We start from the raw sequence: 27,500 nt of genomic DNA on the forward strand, positions 1-27,500 counted from the left end.
TGGATGTTGCTGTTATTGTCCTCTAGATGGCAGTAGTGCTGAGCACACAGTAAGCAGAGGCATTATCCGAGTAAAAGCTTCAGCTTCTGCTGCCAGACTGTTTATCTGACGGACACTTGTCTCAACTGTAAATTCCTCTACAAAAGCGATCAGGAACGCTAATATTTCAGCTGCTATTTTATATGCAAACAGGTATGTTTCTTTCCTTATTTATCAGTTCATACTGTCAGTATCATACGATAAAGGGATTAAGATGCAAATTTCACGCTATCCTGACTGAATTATAACCCTGACTGAAAACAAGGTAAACAATAAGCTAAGCTATATTAAGTTACTGAAGATTTATTCTTTGTCTTTATTACTGTACTCGTAGCTCAAATTCGCCCATTCAGACACTGGAACTACAAACACTTTAATCATAAAACAAAAGTATCCATCTGGAGCTCTTCAATGGACTCTTAAAGTTTTGTGGCGACTGGTAAACCAACATGAAGGTGCTCTGCTATCACCTGCCGGACTGGGGTGTGAAGCACTGATGGGCATTTTAGTTCCGTAAAGAAGACTGTTAAATTACTTTTCCTAATAATAACAACAACAATACTAATTTAAATAATGAAACTACTCAATCCTGGGGGGGGTGGGAAGCGGCGTTTAAACAGTGCAAACACTTCTAATAACCCCTTAATGACATATCCCTGCTGAAAAATCCAGCTTAAACCAGCCTAGGCTGGTTGGCTGGTTTTAGCTGGTCAACCAGGCTGGTTTTAGAGGGGTTTTGGCCATTTCCAAGCTGGTTTCCAGCCATTTCCAGACTGGTCTCAGCTGGTCAGGCTGGGTGATGACCAGCTAAAACCAGCTTGACCAGCCTAGCCTGACTGGGAGCCCAGCCAAAACCAGCTATGTCCAGCTTAAACCAGGCTGGTTTTAGCTGGATTTAGCTTGTCATTTTTCCAGCCTGACCAGTTAAGACCAGGCTGGAAATGGCTGGAAACCAGCCTGGAAATGGCCAAAACCCCTCTAAAACCAGCCAACCAGCCTAGGCTGGTTTAAGCTGGATTTTTCAGCAGGGATATTAGAAGGTTCTGTATGAATATCTGAAAACGATCCTTAAATGCATTCGCTTGTTATGTTAAATTAATTTAAATTACACGTCCCATCCATACCCAACCTTAAATTACTGAACTCTTTGTTTAACAGTTCCAAGTAAACTGTTTTGTGTGACATTCTCATAAAATCTCTGTGGTTTTGAAGCTAATATCTTTGTTCTTAATTGCTCTTAGCTCTGTCAATTATGTTGATCTATTTTGTATTATTATATTATTTCCTTTCCTGTTTATATTCTTTAGCAGCCAGTCAATATGATGCTTTACGTCTATGGAAGAATGAGTTAATAAAGACAGAGAATGTGTAACCTCATATTCATCAAAAGATGGTTTATGTGCATGTAGCGCCACTGGTCTGACCATTGTGTCGCTGGATCCGAGGAGTGAGGTTTACTCTATCACCAGCTGGCTTCTGTTACATAGGGGCAAATATAGATGACCAAAACATCATTTACTTATTTTACTCATACTCATTTTAGTACTTATAATGTCCAAGACACTGATATTAATATTAAATGCTACTTTTGTGCCTTTCTTAGCCTTTTTTTTCTCGGGTTAAAAATCTTAAATTATTCCATCTCCACCTGCTGGTGAAAAGCAGCTGGCGATCTTTAATCTGCGCTCTATTGCTTTTCCTGCAGTTCCCGATGTGATGTCGAATTCTAACAGTCGAATTTGAGCCAGGGCGACGCAGTGGCGCAGTAGGTAGTGCTGTCGCCTCACAGCAAGAAAGTCGCTGGTTCAGTTGGCGTTTCTGTGTGGAGTTTGCATGTTCTCCCTGCGTTCGCGTGGGTTTCCTCCGGGTGCTCCGGTTTCCCCCACAGTCCAAAGACATGCAGTACAGGTGAATTGGGTAGGCTAAATTGTCTGTAGTGTATGTGTGTGAATGAGTGTGTGTGGATGTTTCCCAGAGATGGGTTGTGGCTGGAAGGGCATCCGCTGCATAAAACAATTGCTGGATAGGTTGGTGGTTCATTCCGCTGTGGTGACCCCAGGTTAATAAAGGGACTAAGCAGACAAGAAGTAAATGAATGAATGAATTTGAGCCACTGAATTAATGGAAGCGAATATTTGAACTGAAATAAAATGAACTGAAAATTGCCTTTTGAATATTATACATCGTATTTTTGAAGGGTATTGATTATTTTGTAAGTGAAACCTGAAAATTGAATATGAATTATTGAATTTACAAGTACGAAAACGTGTTTGTAATGTTTTTAGTTGAACTATTCACAGCTTAAATAAACAGAAATGTTAAATTTCAGGACCTAAAAATACAAACCCTGCAATTCAAGTCATTAAAAGGAAGAACTTGTTAATACGGTGTATTATTTCTTTCAGTTTGTGCTATACAACAAGCTTTTTTAATTCAATACTTTTGGCATTGATTTTGTTCCATAGTTAACTGTTAACCAATAACAGAATGACAAAACTCTATAAAACTTTGAAGCTTTACATTTTTAGATACATTTAGACTCTCAGCTGTAAGGGTAAATTCAGAAAAGCCTAGCTGTGCATAAGCATAAAAAAATGGCATAAACTGTAAACGTGATGACTCATACACAAAATATGGCTTGATGTAATCCACTGAGAGCAGACCACAATGAACACTGCGCTTGAAGATTTGATCAATAGATTGAAGAACTGAAATCATGTCAACTCAACTGACATCTCAAAAATTCATCCAGAGCATGAATGATGCAATTGAAAGTGTTTTAAGTAAAGTTGTTAATTTGAGGGGTTTTTTTGCATCGTTTTTATTTTTTGGAGGTCCCAAAAGAATTTGCTCTACACAAAGGGGCCCTCGGCTGAAAAAGTTTGAAAACCACTGGTTTAACTGATACTATTAATCGGTTACAAACGCACCCTTTCGGTTAACTATTAATTATTAATTTATTATTTTGAGCATTCCTACACCAAATCAGTGAACTATGTTTGTAACAACGAAACTTGCGGCCTTAGTTGGCTAATGATGGTTTTCGGAAATGCACACCACAGTGTGAGGTGGCAGTAATGCTACAAAATGTTCGTTGTCGACTTCTGTAAAACAGGTAGTAGAAGAAATCGTCATTCTCACCATCATATGGATTTATTTTCATTGGCTAGACACCGGCCTCACAGCTCTGTAAATATCGGTGCCGTCACTATTGATCCGCGATCTGTTAATGTAGCTTGAGTGGACTCTACTGCTCTACTTGACTAAAAAAAAGATAGCTTGTTACTGAAAATTATGTAGAACAGGGGTGCCCAAACACGGGCACTCATATCTCTCAGATGGACAATTCTTCATCTCTGTTAAGGATTTTCGGTCACCCACTGTCCCCCTGCAGCGAGGTGTTCCCCAGGGATCTGTTCTAGGCCCACTATTATTCACAATATACCTAATCCCACTTGGTCTGATTTTACAACATCGTGGTCTAAACCATGGGTGTCCAAACTCGGTCCTGGAGGGCCGGTGTCCTGCATATTTTAGTTCCAATCCCAATTAAATACACCTGAACCAGCAAATCAAGCTCTTTCTGTGTATACAAAAACTTCCAGGCAGGTGTGTTGAAGGAAGTTGGAGCTAAACTATGCAGGAGGACAGAGTTTGGACACCACTGATTTGGAAAGTAGCGGCGCTACCGCCATGCTACTGAGAAATGCAGTTAAGCTAGCCTCACTACTTCTAGCGATGGTACTACCCAACACTAGTAATTCCTTCAACCCACCAGCCAAACACTAAGCATAGTCGCTTTAGGACAAAGTGTGAGAGAAAGTGAGATCAGCAGTCCTTGCATGCATGGAATATTGCACAGCATGACAAGTTTTGCTTGCTACACAACTAAAACGTGCTAGAGACAATGCAATTTTTCATTGGGAGTTGTAGCATTATTAGATTTCATGTAGTTTTTGTGTACCTTGTCTTTTAAGGCATTTATTTAAAAGGCAGTCTTTATATTTCAGGCTTGATGGAGGAGACCCAGAATCATGTCAAAACAAGGGAAACTCACTCACCGAAGAGAAAAGACAGAAAATGTGCCACCTGCACTCAGTGTGGAAAGAGGCTGGCGCACAAAGACAGTCTCAAGAATCACATGAGAATCCACACCGGAGAGAAACCATTCACATGTACTCAGTGTGGGAAGAGTCTGGCAAACAAACAGAGTTTCAGGAGTCACATGAGGATCCACACTGGGGAAAAGCCATTCACATGTTCTCAGTGTGGGACGAGTTTCAGACAACTAGGAAACCTTAGTAGACACATGATAATCCACACTGGAGAGAAAACACACCAATGTGATCAGTGTGGGAAAACATTTCTGTTGGCTTCAGCGCTGAAGGTTCATCTTAGAGTTCATACAAAGGAGAGGCCTTATTCATGCTCTGTGTGTGGAAAGAGTTTCTCACATCAAGATAGTTTAAGAAGACATGAGAAGATCCACACCGGTGTGAGGGAGTACATGTGCTTTGAGTGTGAGAAGACCTTTTGTACGGCTGAAGAATTGAAATCACATGAGAGGATTCACACTGGAGAGAAACCTTACATGTGTTCGCTGTGCAATAAGAGATTCAGTCTGTCAGGACATCTGACAACACACCAAAGGATTCACACTGGAGAAAAACCCTACAAGTGTTCACTCTGCAACAAGAAGTTCAGTCTGTCAGCACATCTGAAAATACACCAGAGGATTCACACTGGAGAGAAACCGTACAAGTGTTTACTCTGCGACAAGGGATTCCATTTTTCAGGACAACTAAAAAACCACGAGAGGATTCACACTGGAGAGAAACCTTACAAGTGTTCACTCTGCAACAAGAAGTTCAGTCTTGCAGCACACCTGAAAATACACCAGAGGATTCACACAGGAGAGAAACCCTACAAGTGTTCACACTGCGACAAGAGATTCAGTCAGTTAGGACATCTAAACATACACCAGAGGACTCACACTGGAGAGAAACCTTTCACATGTTCACACTGCGACAAGAGATTCAGTCAGTTAGCACATCTGAAACTACATGAGAGGATTCACACTGGAGAGAAACCTTTCGCATGAGATCAGTTGTTGCATCTTGAGGAACACATGAAAATCCACATGGTAAAGAAACGCCTACACAGCTTGAACTAAAGTATGTGAAAAATACTGTGTAACCAGACCTGTCAGTGACATGAGAATATATACCAGACAAGTATACTACTGATTGGTCGTTCTTGAACAATTTGTTAATTTGAACAGATCTTTTATATTACTGGAGAACGATGAGTCCTCTCGAGGAGTGATTCGTCCATTGTGCAGATGAAGGAGAAGATTAGTTCATTTTTCAGGTCTTCTATCATGAAAGACAGAAGCCAATCATATGCAGTCAGAGCCCGAAAAAGATTTGATCCAGTCATCTTTCAAGTCTCAGTTTGCCAATTTAATGGAGTTTAATACGCATCACAGCAGCTTATATCCACAATAAACGCATCAGTTTGAGGTAAAAATATATCATATATTTGATCAAAGTACTTTAATATTTCAGAATGGTGTCTCTCAAATGTCCGGTTCTCCCCAAAGCAAAAGTTCAAGTTCATTTATTTATAAAGCACATTTAAAAACAGTCACAAGACTGACCAAAGTGCTGTACGTAAGACAAAGTAAAATAAAGAGACAAATGATAAACGCATAAAAATAAGCCAAGAGAAACGACTGAATAAATTTAAAGATGAAGCCGTAGAAAACACTAATAAAATAATATTAAAAGGCCAAGCTGAATGGGCAGTGTTGACAAATTAGTGACATTCTCGCTATATTTAGCGACTTTTCAGACCCCCTTAGCAACAAATAAAAAAAAGGGACAGGCAACAAATCTAGCGACTTTATCGGGTGTTACTGGAGATTTTTAAAGACTCTCATTTGGGTTGGGTGATGTTGACCATTTTAGCATTGTACCATGTCTAATGTGAAACATCTAAACATTTAACCTACACATAAGCCTAATATTATTATTGGGTAACACTTGAGTTTAGGTCACAATTCATGCTATTAACTACTGACTTATAACCTGCCTAATATTAAGATATTAACTGTTTATTAGTAGTTATAAAGTATGATTTTTATCCTGCATCTCTGATCCTACCCAAAACCTAAACCCAGCTTTTACCTTATTAACTGCACCGTAATACCCAACAGCCAACTTGATCAAATGAAATGAGTGTAGTTAACTCAAAATTGACTGAAAGTTAATTCTACTCACTAGATAAGAGTTTTGAACTCCAGTGTTGAAGGTAATGAGTTAATTAAACACCTCAATACTTTGACTTAAATGGAGTAAGTTCACAGTACTTGTATAGATTAGTTTTTAACTTAAATGGTTTGTAGCAATCGGTTTCCTCAAACGGTTTGAGTTGCCTTAACTTGTTGGGTTTGACAGTACTCAGTTGGTTTGAGTTTTCTTCATTTATCAGGTTTTACTGTGCTCAAATTGCTTTGTTTACTCAAATGGATGAAGTTCACAGTACTCATTAGGATTAGATTTTGAACTTAAAGGGTTTGTTGCAATCGATTTCCTCAAATGGTTTGAGTTACCTTAACTTTTTGGGTTTTACAGTGCATTAATAAGCAGCTAATTAGTAGTTTATCAAGCTAGTAGTGTTAGTTAATGGTTTGTTAATACTATGAATTGTGACCTAAACTAAAAGGTTACCTTATTATTGTTGTTTTACCATATGTTTGAGAACAACAATAATAATAGGCTGCTTATATTAACCTTTATTTTACGTCTACAGAATCGTGATCTTGCATACCTGTCAACCCTCCCATTTTTCTCATGATTATCCCGTATTTTACAGTTCTATCTCGCTATCATCTCATAAAGGTTTTTTATATATATTTTCAGTCTTTCTCTGAAGGGTGCCAAATAAACATTAAAGAGCCGAGCCTCCCTATACGCAACCCATACCGCCGAACCACCAGGGGCCGCCCCTTGCTCTTACATGAGAGTCTGTTCTGTGCTTTCGCTTTGTTTAGGCATGGAAACACTTTGAAATAAATATAAAAACGGCGCGATTCCCTTTCCTTTTCATTACAGGTACCATGTCCCCTTTATATGCAATCCTCAAAACAGTCATATAGCGGTGCGTGACTGTCAGCTGACGCGCTCCATAGTAATAGACACTAGCTGCGTCTCAAATGGTACACTATGCACTCATGCACTATCCACTTACATACTCAACAGCATAGTATATGTATGTAGTATCGTCCCAAATGGAGCACAAATTTTTTTTTACTAAGTGGAAATTCAAACCGTTTCCCAGATGACATTTGACGGACTTCAAATCAGTGAAATAAATGACCAAGCTATCAAATAATACCTGCCATGAGTATAACCGCATTCACCATCGGGAGGCGCTATAATCACTCTCGTAGAAGAATTTTGCTTTCACAATCCAAAATAAATAAAGTTATCCAACATGTGCGCCCGATAGCTCCGCCCCTTCTGCTACGTGAGCAAAACTGGGGTCGTTGAGTGCGTGAAGTGTTCATCATTACACACTTTATATTACCGGCTGAATGAGTGCGGGTAAATAAAGTGCACTTATTATTGTTAGAGTTTTCAGTGTAAACGCACTACTTGCACTATTTATACTACAAAATGGCGTAAAATATTGCACAAGTATGCGATTTGGGACGCAGCTCCCTAAGGGATTCTGTACACGCGATTTGAAGCGGAGTGAAAGTCTGGTTTTGGGTGCGTGTTTAAACAGACATAGAAACAAAATTAATAATAATAATAATAATAAAGATGTCGATCTTGGTGGGGTTTTTTCAAACACAACTAATATTGTCCTAAATGAGCATAAAAAATTAGGAAAGCAACCGAATGCTTTCATTATAACATTAGATGTGTGCATTTTTAAAGTGACACCTGTTATTTAATGTAATCAAACGAAATAAATCTAAACAAATGAGAGATTAATTCGTTGCTCTTTTATCAGAATGTGTAAGTTATACAGAGAATCAAGCTATCAAATCTCAATAGCCATTTCTTCAATTTCATTATAATAGCTATTAATTTTAATTAACTGAACTGCTTGCTAATGTATTTGCTGGTAATGTATACTATATATTCTTTTCTTTTTTAAATAATGCCAATTATACATATTACTGACTATTTAACTGTTAATTTACAATGAAACAGCTCCAAATGAACTGCTTAGTAATTTGGGGATTTTTTAAAGGCACGGGGGTGGAGGGTCCCTTATTATGGGGGGGCATATCCCTTATTTTTACATCCCAATGTTGACGGGTATGATCTTGATTTTAAGCTAAATAAATCATGATTCTCATTTTAGCCAGAATCTAGTAGGCCTGTCACAATAATCAATATATGGACTTATTGCACAACACATGGACATGACCTCAATCATTTATGGTGATGCAATATATATCGCCATATATCTCTATCTCTGTTGGAGGTGTCAGTGTCAGTATGATTAAAGAAAAACACGACCTTTTACCTTGCACTATTTTGTCAACATTTAATATTTATTTATTTAACATTTGCATTTTTATATTCTAATTCCAATGGCTAATGATTAAATTGTTTAAATCAGTGTTTCCCAACCCTGTTCCTGAAGGCACACCAACAGTTCACATTTTCAACCTCTCCCTAATTAAACACACCTGAATCAACTTATCATAACATCAGAAGAGACTCCAACACCTGAAGTTAATGGGTCAGAAAAGGGAGACATCCAAAATATGTACTGTTGGTGTGCCTCCAGGAACAGGGTTGGGAAACACTGGGTTAAATGACCACAGTTAAATGAAACATTCATAAGAATAAAATATGATGTGGTCTCTGAAAGAGTGTCCTTGCATTGTGATGATATTATCATTCTGCCGTTATATAACGAGTGGCATAAAATGGTCTTAAAATGAAAATAAAATCATTTATGGAAATATATTTTGGTGCAATATACAGTTGAAGTCAGAATTATTTTCTGTTTATTTTTTTCCCCAATTTCTGTTTAACGGAGATCAGATTTCTTCAACACATTTGAGCACATAATAGTTTTAATAACTCATTTCTAATAACTGATTTATTTTATCTTTGCCATGATGACAGTAAATAATATTTGACTAGATATTGATCAAGACACTATACATTTTAAAGTGACATTTAAAAGCTTAACTAAGTTAATTAGGTTAACTAGGTGGGTTAGGGTAATTAGGCAAGTTATTGTATATTAATGGTTTGTTCTGTAGATTATCAAAAATATATAGCTTAAAGGGGCTAATAATTTTGTCCCTAAAACGATGTTTAAAAAAATTAAAAACTGCTTTTATTTTACCCTAAATGAAACAAATAAGACTTTCTCCAGAAGAAAAAATATAATCAGACATACTGTGGAAATTTCCTTGCTCTGTTAAACATCATTTGGGAAATATTTAAATAAGAAAAGAAAATTTAAATGGGGGCTAATAATTCTGACTTCAACTGTACATCATAGTAAAAACAAATAGATATCAAGACAGGCTTACACACTGTGGACCAGGGCTGTAAGATATTGGAAAAATCTGATATTGCAATATTTAATTTTTCTGTGTTATACAATTCCACAGGATGGTTTGAATAGCTCTATTGAATGGTTTTCTGGTGAGTCTACATGTACAGAAATTTAATAATCACAATGCAAAAAAAGGCTTTTCTTACTTTGTCTTGTTTCTAGTCTAAATAGCTAAAAATTCTTAGCTCAAGTGAATTGTTTTCAGCTTCGAGTTTTTTCTTAAAACAAGTACAATGATTTTATATTGCTTTCAGTTTGAAATGTAGATATTTGGACAAGAAGCAAGAGAACAATTCCAAGTAAGATTTTTTTTTCATAAATCGTTTAAATTCCATATAACTACAGTGATTAAATACAATTCTGTAGCTCCTGGTTGACTATAATTCAGACTCAATGTGGCATATCCTGCAATGTGACTATTGCAAATGTGGACATTTCGATATCGATGCTAAAACAATACATTGTGCAGCTCTGATAATAAAAATAATAATAATTTCCACATTTACAGTTGAAGTCAGAATTATTAGCCCCCCAGAATTTTTGGCCCCTTGTTTATTTTTTTCCCCAATTTCTGTTTAACATAGGGAAGATTTTTTCCAACACATTTCTAAACATAGTTTTAATAACTCATTTCTAATAACTGATTTATTTGATCTTTGCCATGATGACAGTAAATAATATTAGACTAGATATTCTTCAAGACACTTCTATACAGCTTAAAGTGACATTTAAAGGCTTAACTAGGTTAATTAGGTTAACTAGGCAGGTTAGGGCAATTAGGTAAGTTATTGTATAATGATGGTTTGTTCTGTAAACTACCGAAAAAAGAAATAGCTTAAAGGGGCTAATAATTTTGACCTTAAAATGATTTTTTAAAATGTAAAACTGCTTTTATTCTAGCTGAAATAAAACAAATAAGACTTTCTCCAGAAGAAAAAATATTATCAGACATACTGTGAAAATTTCCTTGCTCTGTTAAACATCATTTGGGAAATATTTAAAGAAGAAAAAAATTCAAAGGGGGGCTAATAATTCTGACTTCATCTGTATATAGTGCTTTTCTAGACACTCAAAGCGCTTTACACAATGGGGTGAATCTCCTCATCCACCATCAACGTGCAGCACCTGGATGACGCGATGGCAGCCATACTGCACCAGACCGTACACCACACACAAGCTGATTGGTGGAGAGGAGACAGAGTGATGAAGCAAATTATGATATGGGCCATGATGGACAGAGGCCAGTGGGCTAAAAGCTGAAGTAGGGTTAAACATCCTGGGTTTTGATCACAGAGAGTCAGGACCTCAGGTTTAACGTCTCACTGAGCAGTATAGAGTCCCCATCAATATACTAGGGTGTTAGGACCCAAACAGATCACAGGTTGAGCGCCCCTTGTTGCCTTCACTAACACCACTTCCAGCAGCAACTTAGCTTTCCCATGTGGTCTCCCAATTAGGTACTGACCAGGCACAGCCCTGCTTGGCTTCAGTGGGTGATCATGTGAGAGTTGCAGAGAGCTAGCTGCCGGCTAATAGGGACATTAGAAACTTATTTTATTTAAAAAGGAGCATAATAGGTCCCTTTTCATTGGCCTGTCACAATAATAAATATATTGACTTATCACACAACACGTGGACATGATTGCAATCATTTTTAGTGTATATCGCTCATACATAAAAACCAAATCTAGCTACATTTCAGCTGATCTTTATCTCTATTGGAGGTGTCAGTGTTAATATGGTTAAAAAACACTCTAAATTATTATAGTATATTCTCATGTGGGTGCCGGACCACTGAACATAGATCTGTAGCAGATCGTCAGCTTGAATTATAAGGATCTATCTGCGTTATAAATGATTTTGAGATATTGAGCTTCAAAGTTTTTGCATTTCATATAGCAAACATTCATTTAGGGCAAAGGCAGATAAAACCTTCTAATTATCAAAAGTCATTTTCCGCCTGGAATTATAAGGTGAGTGAGTAGGTAATGAGTATTTATCAGTGATGTATAAAGTACTAGAGACTCAGACTTAAGTACAAGTACATGTACATTGCACTGATTCACTTATTTGAACTGTACATACCCACTGCACATGGACATTTGTAATTGTTTATCTATCTGCCACTCCTGATTATTAATAGTATCCTGTACATATATTCATTTATTGTAAATCTGTTCATAGCTAATACAACCTGTATATAATGTTGATAGTACATCCATCTGTAAATATCACCACAGTTTTTCTATAACTGCACTTTATAACTTATACCTGTATCCTGCACTTGCTGCTATTGCACTGCTGGTTAGACCTAAACTGCATTTCGTTGCCTTGTACTTGTACATGTGTAATGACAATGAAGTTGAATCTAATCTAATCTAATCTAATGTTTTATTTTAAACAGCTAATTTTCTCTTAAATGAGCACAAACAGTTTCTAAAGTAATGGAGTGCTTTCATTATAGATCTGTGCATTCTTACAGAGACACCTCTGTTATCAAACTAAACAAAACGAGAGATTCATTTGCTGCTCACTTGTTTGATAACAGAGGTGTCACTTTAAATGGCGTGTACAGAAGCTGATCTGGGATCAGTTTATTGTACGGAGCGCGTCTGTCAGTCAGCGCTTATACATGCATTCACTGGTTCAGGGGTTGGATATAAAAGGCGACGATCGACGCACAGCTTTAATGTAAAGAAAGTGGGAGAGAATGGTAAAATACGGGAGAATTTCGGCAAGGGTTTACATAAATGAAGTGAACAGGAAGTGTTTGTAGAGAAACACATCTTTGCGAGATAACTCAAAAACCTTAAAAATATGTTTTCCTATCACTCAGTTTTTTCTTCCACCCAGTTTTTCCCCACCACCACGTCCCTTCCGGGTATCCGTAGAGTTGAACCAAAACAAGATGTTGTAAGTATTAGGTGGTTATTATTTATGTATTTATTATCTGCTTAACATTGATTATGAAATGATTAGTTTTACTGAACCTGATTTCCTCCTGGAGCCCGGTTACCGCTGTAAGTCGCTGTTGCTGTGGTTGTCCTCTAGATGGCAGTAGTACACAGCACACTGATAGCGGAGGCGCTGGAGTAAAAGCTCAGAACAAGAAACATTAAACTCGTGTTGAAGATGAGAACAAAGAGGCTACACTTCAGCTTTTATAAACTCTAGAGAGATTATTTAGCGAACACGACACAACTCCTGCCTTTATTCATTATATCCTGGCTCTTGACTGTCAATTCCTCTGTGAAAGCGATCAGGAATAGCGGACTTTTAACGTGTTCATATGTAAACAGGTAACGTTGTGTTTCTCTCCTTATTCATTAGTTCAGATTCCTACTTTCTCAATATTCAAGTGTTTTTCTCTCGGCTGTGTTCCTCTTCAGTGTCGGTTCCCGCGCTGTTTTCAGCTTTGTTTTTGCTTGGTTTTGGCCACTAACCTCTTTATTAAAGCTCTCGATGTAAAAGCTTCTCGCGGTAAAAGCACAGGTTATGATTCCTGTTTACTTTCACACATTCTTATACTTCAGGATTTGTCTGATCTTTATTAGCGGCAAATCAAATGCTGTGTTCACTAATTTCACCCTCATGGACAAATACTGTAGTCATTTATAGTAAATAGTGTAGTATAAATACAAAACACCCAACACTCTACTACATTTTCAACAACTATATTACAACACACCACAGTTTACTGTAGTAAAAACTCATGTTTACTACACTATGCAGAGCATTTGATCATTTCACCATAGTTACTGCTTCAACATTCAGTAACACAGTTGTAAATACTATAATAAATAAATACACTTTATTACAATATAGTTGAAAAACACTTTAGTATTTACTATAAATTACTGTAGTATTTTCATGTGCTAGTCATGTAATTCTGTTAATCAAAAGTGTAGAGTTATGGGTAACATTAAAATAATTGTATTTTAATTAATTGTGTTTACTAAAATGAACAAACAATTAGTAATACATTCATTACGGTATTCATCCATCTTTGTTAACATTGTTTAAGTTAAACAACGTCAGTTCATGTTAAATCTCTGTTCTTTAACTCATGTTAACAATCACAACTTTGGATTTTATTAAAATCCGATGCTCCATATGGCCAGTCCGCCCCTGCCTCTGGTGATAAACTCAAGTGATAGATCTTCCTTAGTACAAATAACAGACCTAATAAACTAGGCTACATTATTTGAGCATTCGTTATGACATTGATCTGTTGTGGTCCAGCAGTGTTTCCTCTAGGATTTTTTCCAGCTGTAGCAGATTTACACAGATCTACTAACTACCTGTGGCGTTATTTCAATGACAATTGTCGTGAGCGCAGTGTTAGAAGTCGTGATCGCATTTATGTAATAGCCTACAAGCATGTGAATCTCTTTGCTTGCCCGCCGATTTCCTCTGCTCGTGCAAAAAACTTCTTGCACGCCCCTCAAATATAAGCCGCTTAAAGAGTGTGCAGATCTTCTTGTGCGCTCTCAAATAAACTCTGCTGAAGTGCGATTTAGTGCGTTTATGTAAAATGTCTCCAGCGTTTATTAGATTTGCTAGGAATATTTATGAATGTCTCCAATAGACCTACAGAGCGGTATTAATGCATCCTGAAGTAAAGTGAAATGGCTAAACGTCGTGTTTTCTGCCTCATGCACCTGTCACAGTCAGTCAGTCAGTCAGTCAGCACGTCTCCTTAAAGGGTTAAACAAATGACGCACAGCACTACTACGGTTACAGAAAAGTTCACACGGTTATAATTCACTCACCCTTTAATACGTTTTGGTGCGATTATCACCCGCTATTAAAAAAAAATTAAATGTTTTGAATGAGAAGCTGTAATGTAGCCGTGGCAGGATGAATTTTGGCGTGGCGCCCCGCCATGGAAGAATGAATGTAGTGGAAACCATGGGTCCAGCTTATGTTTCCTATTTTAATAGTAAGATTTGTCTTTGAACTCTGTAATAGACTACCACTATTGACCGTAATCGTAGGGCAGTGCGATATGGGCAAATATCATATCCCGGTATTTTTAGGAGGAATGATGGTATACGATATATATATCCGGTATTTTCTCATAAATGGTTACTTGAGAGTTAACGCCTTTATTAAAACATTATTCAACATTTCTTGAGCCAAATATAATTAAAATACAGGGGTTTCCCTCTCTGTTTACAAATAAACAGCTGCACAATATCTAAAGATAAGTCTTTCACTCCATGTAAAAAATCCTACACTTTTTCTTTAGTTTTGACTAAACTTGTTTTACTAAATATTAAATAAAGAGATTAAAATGAATAGACTATAAATATGAGAAGTAGCGAAATAGATTCCGAGTGCTGTGATGAAATGCTGGTTAAGCATATAAATGTAAACAGTATTATAACAGAGCAGAACGCAGAGCTACATGTGTTATAACGTAAATGTAAAGAAGAGACCGCATGGTTTCCGCTAAATTCATTCTTCCATTGCGGGACGCCCCGCCAAGATTCATCCCACCATGGCTACATTACAGCTTCTCATTCAAAACATTTTATTATTTTAATACCGGTGATAATCGCACCAAAACATATTAAAGGTAAGTGAATTATAACAGCGCAAACTTTTCTGTAACCGTAGTAGTGCTGTGCGTTATTTGTTTAACCCTTTAAGGCTATGTGCTGACTGACTGACTGGCTGACAGGTGCGTGAGGCCAGCAAACACGACGTATAGCCGTTTTACTTTATTTCAGGACGCATTAATACCGGAGGTATTCATAAATATTCGTAGCAAATCCATTAAATGCTGCAGCAGCAGCGTTTATTTGAGAGCGCACAAGAAGATCTGCACACTCTTAAAGCGGCTTATATTTGAGGGGCATGCAAGAAGTTTTGTGCATGAGCAGAGGAAATCGCCGCACAAGCAAAGAGACCCGCATGCTTGTAGGCCATTGCATAAATGCGATCTCAACTTCTAATACTGCGCTCATGACATTTGTCATTGAAATAACGCCACAGGTAGTTAGTAGATCTGTATAAAAAGGTCTGCTGCTACAGCTGGAAAAAGTCCTAGAGGAACACTGGACCGTCGTGTAATAAATACTGAACTTATAATCAGTGAATATGAGGTGGTTTCACTTTCGAAATGCGGTATAAATTCCTCCCATTTTGGCGTTTTTAATTCTTTTAAACACATTCAGGTGCTGCTTGTCAATTTGACAAGGCTTCTGTGTTCGTTCTTGCTGTCAATTGCAGAGGAAATGATCGATAAAAGGTTTCTGGTAAACCGCTGTGACAGCTGCAGGCGCTGTGGGATGTGCGTGCATGTGGGGGGAGTCAGATTTGTTCGGGGAGTCAGTTTTCGATGCAACATCGGCACTGCATGTTCCTCCATGTTGCTTCAGTGAGGGGTCGTTCTTAAACGATTCGTTCATTTTGAACAAATCTTTTGTTTGACTCATGGAGTGAATCATTAATTTGCGCATGCTTGCATTTGTGCAAGTGGAGCTCGCGTGCTACCTTGGAGTGGTCTGGTCTGCACAGAATGTGCATGTGTGGCCCCAAACCATATCGCAGGGCTTGATGCTTGCTTTTTTCAGGAGCAGCACATGCACTCCTAAGTTGAAAAATTTAGGAGCACATTAAAGAATTTTAGGAGCGCAGTGAAAATATATAAAATAAATAGTATTTTTGCCCAATAAATGCACTCAAGGAGATCTTTAGAAGGAAAACAATTTCATTCATTTGAATACAATAAGTACAGTAGGTTTTATTTTACTTAAATAATTATTTAGAATTTAAGCTGTGGCCACGCGGTGGCGCAGTGGGTAGCAAGTTTGCCTTACAGCAAGAAGGTCACTGGTTCAAGCCTCAGCTGGGTCAGCTGGCGTTTCTGTGTGGAGTTTGCATGTTCTCCTTGTGTTGGCGTGGGTTTCCTCCGGGTGCTTCGGTTTTCCCCACAAGTCCAAACACATGCGCTATAGGTGAATTGGGTAAGCGGAATTGTCCGTAGTGTATGTGTGTGAATGATTGTGTATAGGTGTTTCCCAGTGATGGGTTGTCCCTCGAAGGGCATCCGCTGTGTAAATCATGTACTGGATATGCTGGCGGTTCATTCTGCTGTGGTGACTCCAGATTAATAAAGCGACTAAGCCGAAAAGAAAATGAATCAATGAATTTAAGCTGTATGGAGTTTAGCGGTCCACAGCAGGACTGGGATCAAATTGCCTCTCTAAACTGATCTGAATGAGTCTTCATTTGTGGACATGCCTAGGCAGCAGCTTGTTTAATTTTGATCCAGTTTCGAGCTGAAAAAGTATTTCACACAGGGCAGCAGAAATAGGGAGTTATTATTAAGTTAATAAAATGTGCAGTATGGTTAGTGCAAACATTCACATGACCAGAGCAGTTTAATCCGTGTTTGTATCATAATAAGATTTTGGCTGTATCAATGCTCCCAAACAAACATTATTCATTTTATAATATTATATATTGTACACATCTTTAATATAAATACACTTGCAGTAGCTGGATTGAGACACACTTTTTCTCCACAGCACATAAAATAATGTGACTTTTAAGAAGAATTTTAGCTAAATTAATTTATTTGTATAACATATTCTACTGATTCCACTCTACTTTCCACATGGGAACAGTAAGACAATGTAAAGAAAGACACAACTACAAACTCATGCAAAGCTGACACTGTTTATTAGAGCACTTAATCTTTCTGGGCTTTTAAAGAAGAGCTGAATAATAATAGAAAATCTTTTCTATTAAAGTTTAATGGCCTTCAGCAACAGAATAATTTCTTATTGATTTCTTATTCTTATTTAAAGAGCCGCTATTATACATGAAATAGGGTCATATTTAGGTTGTAAGGGTCTCCAACAACAGTCTAATATGCATGCAAGGTCAAAAAACACTTTGATAGTCCTATAATCTGCATTTATTTTTACCTAATTATCCCAGCGACTCCCATATGAATCGTTCAGTGATTCATTTGTTCCCAAACCCCTCCTTAGCGTGAAGCTAATCTGCGCTGATTGGACTGATGACAGTCTGCTGCGATTGGTCGACAGTGACAGGCTTCAGCGCGAGACAGAGTGAAATGCCCAGCTGCTAATCAACTATATAAAAGTAGTCACAGTGCATACACGCTTCATAGTGTAAGGCGTGGATTTTAGCTGCCAGTGGGTGAATGTAAATACAGACGATGGACTTGAAAATACCGACGACTAACAATTTTATTTAGCAAAAACTCTAAGAACTGGGGAGGAGATCAACACGAGTCTCCTAGCCCATCACAGTCTACCTGCTCTTTACACACACACACACATACACACACATATTACCCTCCTCCTCAGAGGACACAACACCAAAACATTCAAAAACAATTTTAATCACACGTACTGACACTTGTGAAGTGGAGGAAGAAACTGATTCATGAGGCACTGACAGGGCCGCAGGTTTTAAATCTCCTGGGTTTGCGCGCACAACTACTGGGCGGGGCTTGTGTTTCGTAGCCACATCATCGCGAAACACCTAATGACTCATTATCAAGACGACTCGTTTGAAGCACTATGAGTCGACTCTTTTATAGATGAATCAATAGTTTTAAACACTGTGCACTCACAGATTTAGGCCTTAGCTGGATATTTTACTTCACTTAGAGCTGTGTTACACACTACATGGCAGGTCATTTTCAAAAACCCATAATATGGGCTCTTTAACAAACAAATTTTTAAAAAGTTAATGCGTTTCTTTTCAGTGTGCACCACTGACAGGTCAAATCTGCTCTCTCTCTCTCTCTCTCTTTCTCTCTTTCTCTCTTTCTTTCTTTCTTTCTCTGCGCTGAAGTGTTGGTGCTGCTGAGAGACAGACTTAGCAGTCAAAGCGCATAAAGTAATGCAAAATTGAATCAATTGATATCGAAAGCAGAATCTCAGACATGTCCAGGGAAAAGAGGATGTATTGTCACCCTAAATAATGAGCTGGATCAGTTTATTTAGTAAAAGACATTTCATTTTCGCGTGTCCTTGCGCTCATCTCAAAGCTAGACCAAAGTCAGAACTTTGTCAAAACTTCTCCAGCACGTCTCTGTGAGTCAGCATGCAGAGTATGTGAGTCTGAGCAGAGATTTCTCAGTTTCTCGCGAGCACATAACCGGGCTGCCCAGGTAAAGTCTGTGTGGGAAACGCTGATGTTGAATTGCGTATCACACTAGATGTGCCACAGTTTGCCATCCCTGGGCGAATGCGTTTTCTATAGCCCCTTTCACACATACAGACCTTTCCGGAAAATTACAGGCAATTTTCCAGAAAGGTCTGTATGTGTGAACAGGCCCTTTTTGAAAATACCGGTAAATTCGTTCTGGCAGTTTTCCGGAAAGAGAAGTTGTAACATTACCGGTAATTTGCCGGAATGCTGCCCTGTGTGAACGCAGAAGGAAGATTGCCGAAAAGAGCGCGTGCACGTCTAGAACGCGCTGACGGGAGACGTCTACTTTAGCCAATCAGAACAGTCAGACACATTCACGTCCGCTCTGTTTATAAAAATAAAAGCCTTTGAATATTTTTCCAGACACATTTAGCTGCTAGATCAGGGATGGGCAAACTCAGTCCTGGAGGGCCGGTGTCCTGCACAGTTTAGCTCCAACTCTAATCAAACATATCTGCTTATGGATTTCTAGTGATCTTGAAGACACTGATTAGCTTTTTCAGGTGTGTTTGATTAGTGTTGGAGCTAAACTGTGCAGGACACCGGCCCTCCAGGACCGAGTTTGCCACCCCCCTGCGCTAGATGATATGCAGATAACGTTTCTATGCTCCTTCTTAATGCCAACTGTGTAAATAATTATCGATAAGATGCTTATGATAAGCCGTTGTTTGTTTACCTTCAAGCTCTGCTTCCAGTTGCTTGATGTGTCGTGTGTGCCCATGAAGCAGCTGGTGAGCGCCAGCACACACGCATATCATGTACATTTCGACATGCGAAAGTGTTCCTCCATATTTTCATCGAGGTTGTTCACAATACTGATCCATCCACAGAGTTTATAATGTAGTCAAATGTTTACAAATACAAGCGCAGCCGTTTCGAGCTCATTTCTGGTTAATGATGTCAGAATTTACCGGTGTTTTGGAATGGATGTGTAGGGATGGTATACAGTTTAACCCAAAGAATGAGCAGTCAGTCAGATAATGAAGAGCCGGAGTCAGAGTTTCAAATAAATAAATAAAGTTTACTGAAGATAGTTTGCAGTTTCATCAGCAGAAGCCAGTTTCAACACTCGCAATGAGTTCCTAGGCCGTTCTGCTTACAATCACAAGTCAATAACAATTATACTCTCAGCCATGTATTCTCAGCCATCTTTATCAGAACTAGTTAAAAAAAAGGTATAATCTACATTCAACGGTATAATCTACATTCGATATACAACGGTATAATTTACATTCAGGCAGTTATAGATCTCTTCCAAGATGGCGCCAATGACGATGGCCACCTCTGTGTCGTGCTCTGCAGTAGTGTTTGTGTTTTTGTTAGTTTGTCCTGTCTCGAGTCATATTCCTACAATTAGTTTCACCAGAGACGAATTGTTGGACATTCAGGCACATACACCATCGAATATTTTTCCATACCTGGATTTATCTGATGTTCTGTTGGACATTGTAGTCGGCGGAGCCGCAGTGCTACTCAAACGCTTTCAAGCGCGCAGACGAGGAAAGAATGCAGGTGCGCTTGTGAAACTCAGACAGCGCGGATTTCAGGCCGCGTTGCCTAGCATCCATCTGGCAAAATAGACGAACTCATTGTGCTCTCTCAGACAAACAGGGATTTTCTGCATTCAGCTGCTCTGTGTTTCACAGAAACCTGGCTGAACAACACCATACCGGACAACGCGCTTCACCTACCGGGCTATCAGCTGTTCAGAGCGGATCGCGACGAAGAATCAACGCGGAAATCGCGCGGTGGCGGGACGTGCTTTTACATCAATGAAAGGTGGTGTACAGATGTAACAGTTTTAAAGAAGATGTGCTGTCCAGATCTCGCAGCACTGTTTATTAACTGTAAGCCTTTTTACTCCCTGCACGAGTTCTGCTCGTTCATCCTCGTCAGTGTTTATATTCCTCCGCATGCAATCCTTATGATACAGAAACTAGCTGATCAGATCACGGTGCTAGAGCAACAACACCCGGACGTTTTAATAATTATCGGGGATTTTAACAAAACAAAACTATCCCGTGAACTGCCAAAATATAGACAGCATGTTACATGTCCCACAAGATACAGTAATATATTGGATCACTGCTATAATACAATAAAGGATGCATACCGCTCCGTCCAACGAGCAGCTTTGGGACACTCTGACCATTGTTTGATTCATCTCATTCCAACCTACAGGCAGAAACTGAAAACAGCCAGATCTGTAAAAAGATGGACTAACGAAACAGAGCGGGATCTACAAGCCTGTTTCGACCTCACTGACTGGAGTGTTTTTGAAGCTGCTGCAAGCGATCTGGATGAGCTTACAGAGACTGTAACATCTTATATCAGTTTCTGTGAAGACGTGTGCATTCCTACCAGGACTCAACTCGCATACAACAATGACAAACCATGGTTCACTGTAAAACTCAGACAGCTACGTCAGGCCAAGGAGTTTGCTTACAGTAATGGGGATAGGGCCTTGTATAAGCAGGTCAAAAAAACACTGGAAAAGGAGATCAGAGTCACAAAAAGGAACTATTCTGAGAAACTAAGGAGTCAGTTCTCTTCCAGCGACTCAGCATCTGTGTGGAAAAGTCTGAAAAACATCACAAACTACAAGACACCATCCCCCAGCACTGTAGACAATGAACGACTTGCAAACGACCTGAATGAGTTTTACTGTCGGTTTGAGAAAACCCCCACACCCACTCTGAACTGCTCTTCACGCCACCATTAACACCTTCACCCCCCCACCCCCCCCCCTCCCCGCCTCCCACATACCTGCACTTCAGTTCAGTGAAGAGGAGGTGTGCCAGGTCTTCCAGAAACAGAAGAGGAAAAAAGCACCACGCCCAGATTTTATAACACCAGCCTGTTGAAAATCCTGTGCTGACCAACTGGCCCCCATCTTCACCCTGATCTTCAACAGATCACTGGAGCTGTGTGAAGTGCCCTCCTGCCTCAAACGCTCCACCATTATCCCCATCCCAAAGAAACTTACAGGACTAAATGACTACAGACCTATGGCACTAACATTTGTGGTCATAAAGTCTTTTGAAAAAAGGTGCTGGCCCACCTGAAGGACATCACTGAACCCTCACTGGACTCTCTTCAGTTTGCGTACAGAGCAAACAGGTCTGTGGATGATGCAGTAAATGTGGGACTGCATTATGTTCTGCAACATCTAGACAGACCAGGGACCTATGTGAGGATCTTGTTTGTTGACTTCAGCTCAGCGTTTAACACTATCATCCCAAAACTTCTCCTGCCCAAATTAACTCAGCTCTCTGTGCCCAACTCTGTCTGTCAGTGGATCAACAGCTTCCTAACGGACAGGCAGCAGCTGGTGAAGCAGGGAAAATTCTCATCTAGTATCCGCACAATCAGCACTGGCGCCCCCCAGGGGTGTGTCCTCTCCCCACTGCTCTTCTCCCTGTACACCAATGACTGCACTTCAAAAGACTCCTCTGTGAAGCTCTTGAAGTTTGCAGACGACACCACACTTATCGGCCTCATTCAGGATGGTGACGAGTCTGCTTACAGACAGGAGGTTAAGGAGTTGGCTGTCTGGTGCAGTCACAACCTGGAGCTCAACACGCTCAAAACAGTGGAGATGATAGTGGACTTCAGGAGAAACCCCCCTGCTCTCCCCCCACTGAGCATCATGGACAACATTGTGGCAGCAGTGGAGTCATTCAGGTTCCTGGGCACCACCATCTCTCAGGACCTGAAGTGGGACACTAACATTGACTCCATTGTCAAAAAAGCTCAACAGAGGCTGTACTTTCTTCGTCAGCTGAGGAAGTTTAACCTCCCAAAGGAGCTGCTGAAACAGTTCTACACCTCCATCATTGAATGAGTCAACTGCACATCAATAACTGTCTGGTTTAGCTCAGCTACTAAATACGACCTCCAAAGACTACGTCGAATAGCTCGGACTGCTGAGCGAATCACTGGTACAACCCTTCCTACTCCCTAAGAACTGTACTTATCCAGAGCGAGCAGGAGGGCTGCCAAAATCACTCTGGACCCCTCACACCCAGCACACTGCCTCTTTAAACTTTTACCTTCTGGTCGACGCTACAGAGCACTGCGCACCAGAACAGCCCGACACAGAAACAGTTTCTTCCCTCAGGCAATCCATCTCATGAACACTTGATGATAATAATTGTGGAACCAACATCACTACTTGCCATACACTTTTATACACATATACACTTATTTAACAACACACTTTACATGCCAATTTGCACATAACAGCTGCACATATAACGTTGTATATAATAATAAACGCGTACATACACTTGTCAATCTGTATATTTGCATTCACTACTTACTTCTATTTTTTTTAAATATATTTATTATCTGTTTTTTGTCCTGTCTCTGTTATCCTGTTGCACTGTAGAAGCTCTGTCACCAAAACAAATTCCCTGTATGTGTGAACATACCTGGCAATAAAGCTCTTTCTGATTCTGATATTATCCTTACTACACGAAGTTTATCTTGAATAAAATTGTAGAATCACTTTAAAAGAATTAACCGTAAAATAGCAAAATCACTTTTAAATAGTATTAACTCGTAGAAATAACAATAGAGACAGATGCTTCCGGTCCTCAGCCCTCAGTTCCACTCAAGGTCTCCGTGACCTCTGAACTAGTTTGGTGGCTCCTGAAAAAGATACACAGAGACAGGCAAACGCACTGAACATTCTTACATAGAGCAGTGTGTTACTTATTCATTAGTTAAAATCCTTTCAAAGTTGAATACTCATTCAAATAATCAAATAATTATATTTATTAAAAAATAATGAGGAACAGGATGATTAGAAAAGGATAATCATTGATTCATGCTGAGACGGATTGGAAGGTAGAAATTCGAATCCTTCAGATGTGTGAATGGTCTTTTCCGGAAAAATTCCGTAACGTGTAAACAGCACTTTTTTGAATTTACTGGTAAAGTCGTTCCGTAAATTCCGGTATCACTGTGTGAAAGGGGCTTATGAGGCTCGCACGTTGTGTGACATGCCGCCATTTGGTGCCTTGCGTTAGCAACGTATACAACACAATGTAAAGACCGCTTGACGTGAAGTGAAAAAAACAGTAGAGAGGTGCTGTTGTTGATAGCGTCAGCATGTGCTACAGTCACAGTAGATTTCCAACGTAATACACCATAAGTAACTGTGAAGAGCATGTTGTTTTACCGTGGCTGAGTGAATTAAGTCATCAATAGAGCTTAAGAAAATCACACATGTGCGACTAAATAAATTTTCCACTTCGCACATGTCTATTTTTAGTCACAAATGCGAGCGAAAGGGTCGCACTGTCAAGCACTGTAACGATATGAACGATACTGGATAATACCGCATCGCGTTGAGGAATCATATCGATATCCCCAGAACCCGATATACCGCCCAGCCCTAAAATACACCACTTTTAAGGGACACATTATTTATCAATGCAATGTCCAAATATGTGTAAAAGCATCTAAAAGTAATGACGAAATGGTAATACGGTTGATTTTATATGACAAGTGTTTTAAAATTAATGATTGGAAGATCAGTGTATCATGCTTGTGAAATGAAATTTACAAAAATACACTAAAAGTGATCATGAATGAAACTCACTTTCTTAAATAATTAATTTTAAAGGCAGTCTGTTTATTTTTATTTCAGGCCTGATGGAGGAGACACACCGTCATGAGAAAATCATAGAAAATAAACACTCACTGAAGAGAAAAGGCAAGAAATGCGTCACCTGCACTCAGTGTGGAATAAGTCTGTTTAACAAACGGAGTCTCGGATATCACATGATGATCCACACCGGAGAGAAACCATTCACATGTTCTCAGTGTGGGATGAGTTTCAGACACCCATCAAACCTTGTTAAACACATGAAGATCCACACTGGAGAGAAACCACACAAATGTGATCAATGCAGCAAAACATTTTTGATGGCTTCATACCTGAAGAGACACCTTACAGTTCATACAGAGGAGAGGCCTTATTCATGCACTGTGTGTGGGAAGAGTTTCAGACATCCAGATGGTTTAAGAGATCATCAGAAGATCCACACCGGTGTGAGAGAGCATATTTGCTTGGAGTGTGAGAAGACCTTCATTACGGCTGTAAAATTGAAAATACATGAGAGAATTCACACTGGAGAGAAACCTTACAAGTGTTCACACTGTGCCAAGAGATTCAGTATATTAGGAAGCCTGAAAACACATGAGAGAATTCACACTGGAGAGAAACCTTACAAGTGTTCACACTGTGACAAGAGATTCAGACTGTTAGGAAGCCTGAAAACACATGAGAGAATTCACACTGGAGAGAAACCTTACACCTGTTCACACTGTGACAAGAGATTCAGTATATTAGGAAGCCTGAAAACACATGAGAGGATTCACACTGGAGATAAACCTTACAAGTGTTCACACTGTGCAAAGAGATTCAGTATATTAGGAAGCCTGAAAACACATGAGAGGATTCACACTGGAGAGAAACCTTACAAGTGTTCACACTGTGACAAGAGATTCAGACTGTTAGGAAGCCTGAAAACACATGAGAGAATTCACACTGGAGAGAAACCTTACACCTGTTCACACTGTGACAAGAGATTCAGTATATTAAGAAGCCTGAAAACACATGAGAGGATTCACACTGGAGAGAAACCTTACACCTGTTCACACTGTGACAAGAGATTCAGTATATTAGGAAGCCTGAAAACACATGAGAGGATTCACACTGGAGAGAAACCTTACAAGTGTTCACACTGTGACAAGAGATTAAGTAAATTAGGAAACCTGAAAAGACATGAGAGGACTCACACTGGAGAGAAACCTTACAGGTGTTTACACTGCGACAAGAGATTCAGTGATTCAAGGAATCTGAAAATACATGAGAGGATTCACACTAGAGAGAAACCTTACAGGTGTTCACACTGTGCCAAGAGATTCAGTATAATAGGAGGCCTGAAAACACATGAGAGGACTCACACTGGAGAGAAACCTTATACATGTTCACACTGTAACAAGAGATTCAGTATATTAGGAAACCTGAAAAGACATGAGAGGACTCACACTGGAGAGAAACCTTACAAGTGTTCACACTGTGAAAAGAGATTCAGTGATTCAAGGAATCTGAAAAAACATGAGAAGATTCACACTGGAGAGAAACCTTACAAGTGTTCACACTGTGCCAAGAGATTCAGTATATTAGGAAGCCTGAAAACACATGAGAGGATTCACACTGGAGAGAAACCTTACAAGTGTTCACACTGTGACAAGAGATTCAGACTGTTAGGAAGCCTGAAAACACATGAGAGAATTCACACTGGAGAGAAACCTTACACCTGTTCACACTGTGACAAGAGATTCAGTATATTAGGAAGCCTGAAAACACATGAGAGGATTCACACTGGAGAGAAACCTTACACCTGTTCACACTGTGACAAGAGATTCAGTATATTAGGAAGCCTGAAAACACATGAGAGGATTCACACTGGAGAGAAACCTTACAAGTGTTCACACTGTGCCAAGAGATTCAGTATATTAGGAAGCCTGAAAACACATGAGAGGATTCACACTGGAGAGAAACCTTACAAGTGTTCACACTGTGACAAGAGATTCAGACTGTTAGGAAGCCTGAAAACACATGAGAGGATTCACACTGGAGAGAAACCTTACAAGTGTTCACACTGTGACAAGAGATTCAGACTGTTAGGAAGCCTGAAAACACATGAGAGAATTCACACTGGAGAGAAACCTTACACCTGTTCACACTGTGACAAGAATTCAGTATATTAGGAAGCCTGAAAACACATGAGAGGAAATTCACACTGGAGAGATAACCTTACAGTGTACACTGTGGACAAGAGGATTCAAACTGTTAGGAAGCCTGAAAACACATGAGAGAATTCACACTGGTAGAGAAACCTGACCACCTGTTCACACTGTGACAAGAGATTCAGTATATGAAGAAAGCCTGAAAACACATGAGAGGATTCACACTGGAGAGAAACCTTACACGTTCACACTGTGACAAGAGATTCAGTATATTAAGAAGCCTGAAAACACATGAGGAGGATTCACACTGGAGAGAAACCTTACACCTGTTCAAACTGTAGACAAGAGATTCAGTATAGTAGGGAAGCCTGAAAACACATGAGAGGATTCACACTGGAGAGAAACCTTACACCTGTTCACACTGTGACAAGAGATTCAGTATATTAGGAAGCCTGAAAACACATGAGAGGATTCACACTGGAGAGAAACCTTACAAGTGTTCACACTGTGCCAAGAGATTCAGTATATTAGGAAGCCTGAAAACACATAAGAGGATTCACACTGGAGAGAAACCTTACAAGTGTTCACACTGTGACAAGAGATTCAGACTGTTAGGAAGCCTGAAAACACATGAGAGAATTCACACTGGAGAGAAACCTTACACCTGTTCACACTGTGACAAGAGATTCAGTATATTAAGAAGCCTGAAAACACATGAGAGGATTCACACTGGAGAGAAACCTTACACCTGTTCACACTGTGACAAGAGATTCAGTATATTAGGAAGCCTGAAAACACATGAGAGGATTCACACTGGAGATAAACCTTACAAGTGTTCACACTGTGCCAAGAGATTCAGTATATTAGGAAGCCTGAAAACACATGAGAGGATTCAC

At 39.3% G+C, this 27,500-nt stretch overlaps 2 protein-coding genes across 2 annotated transcripts in view; both read left to right on the top strand.

Annotated features, from left to right (window-relative positions):
- The window catches only part of LOC130216648 (zinc finger protein 845-like), a 28,484-nt gene extending 21,643 nt beyond the window's left edge, over window positions 1-6,841 (top strand). Inside the window, exon 6 of the mRNA XM_056448537.1 lies at window positions 4,050-6,841. Coding sequence (XP_056304512.1) covers window positions 4,050-5,140 — 1,091 coding nt within the window. The 3' untranslated portion in view covers window positions 5,141-6,841. The remainder of the gene's footprint in view (window positions 1-4,049) is intronic.
- Window positions 6,842-12,775: 5,934 nt separating this feature from the next.
- The window catches only part of LOC130220668 (zinc finger protein 208-like), a 16,358-nt gene continuing 1,633 nt past the window's right edge, over window positions 12,776-27,500 (top strand). Inside the window, exons 1-3 of the mRNA XM_056452887.1 lie at window positions 12,776-12,935; window positions 24,494-26,557; window positions 26,983-27,500. The exon at window positions 26,983-27,500 is cut by the window's right edge and continues 844 nt beyond it. Coding sequence (XP_056308862.1) covers window positions 24,499-26,557; window positions 26,983-27,500 — 2,577 coding nt within the window. The 5' untranslated portion in view covers window positions 12,776-12,935; window positions 24,494-24,498. The remainder of the gene's footprint in view (window positions 12,936-24,493; window positions 26,558-26,982) is intronic.

The sequence above is a fragment of the Danio aesculapii genome, chromosome 3 (assembly GCF_903798145.1).
Source record: "Danio aesculapii chromosome 3, fDanAes4.1, whole genome shotgun sequence".
Lineage (NCBI taxonomy): Eukaryota > Metazoa > Chordata > Actinopteri > Cypriniformes > Danionidae > Danio > Danio aesculapii.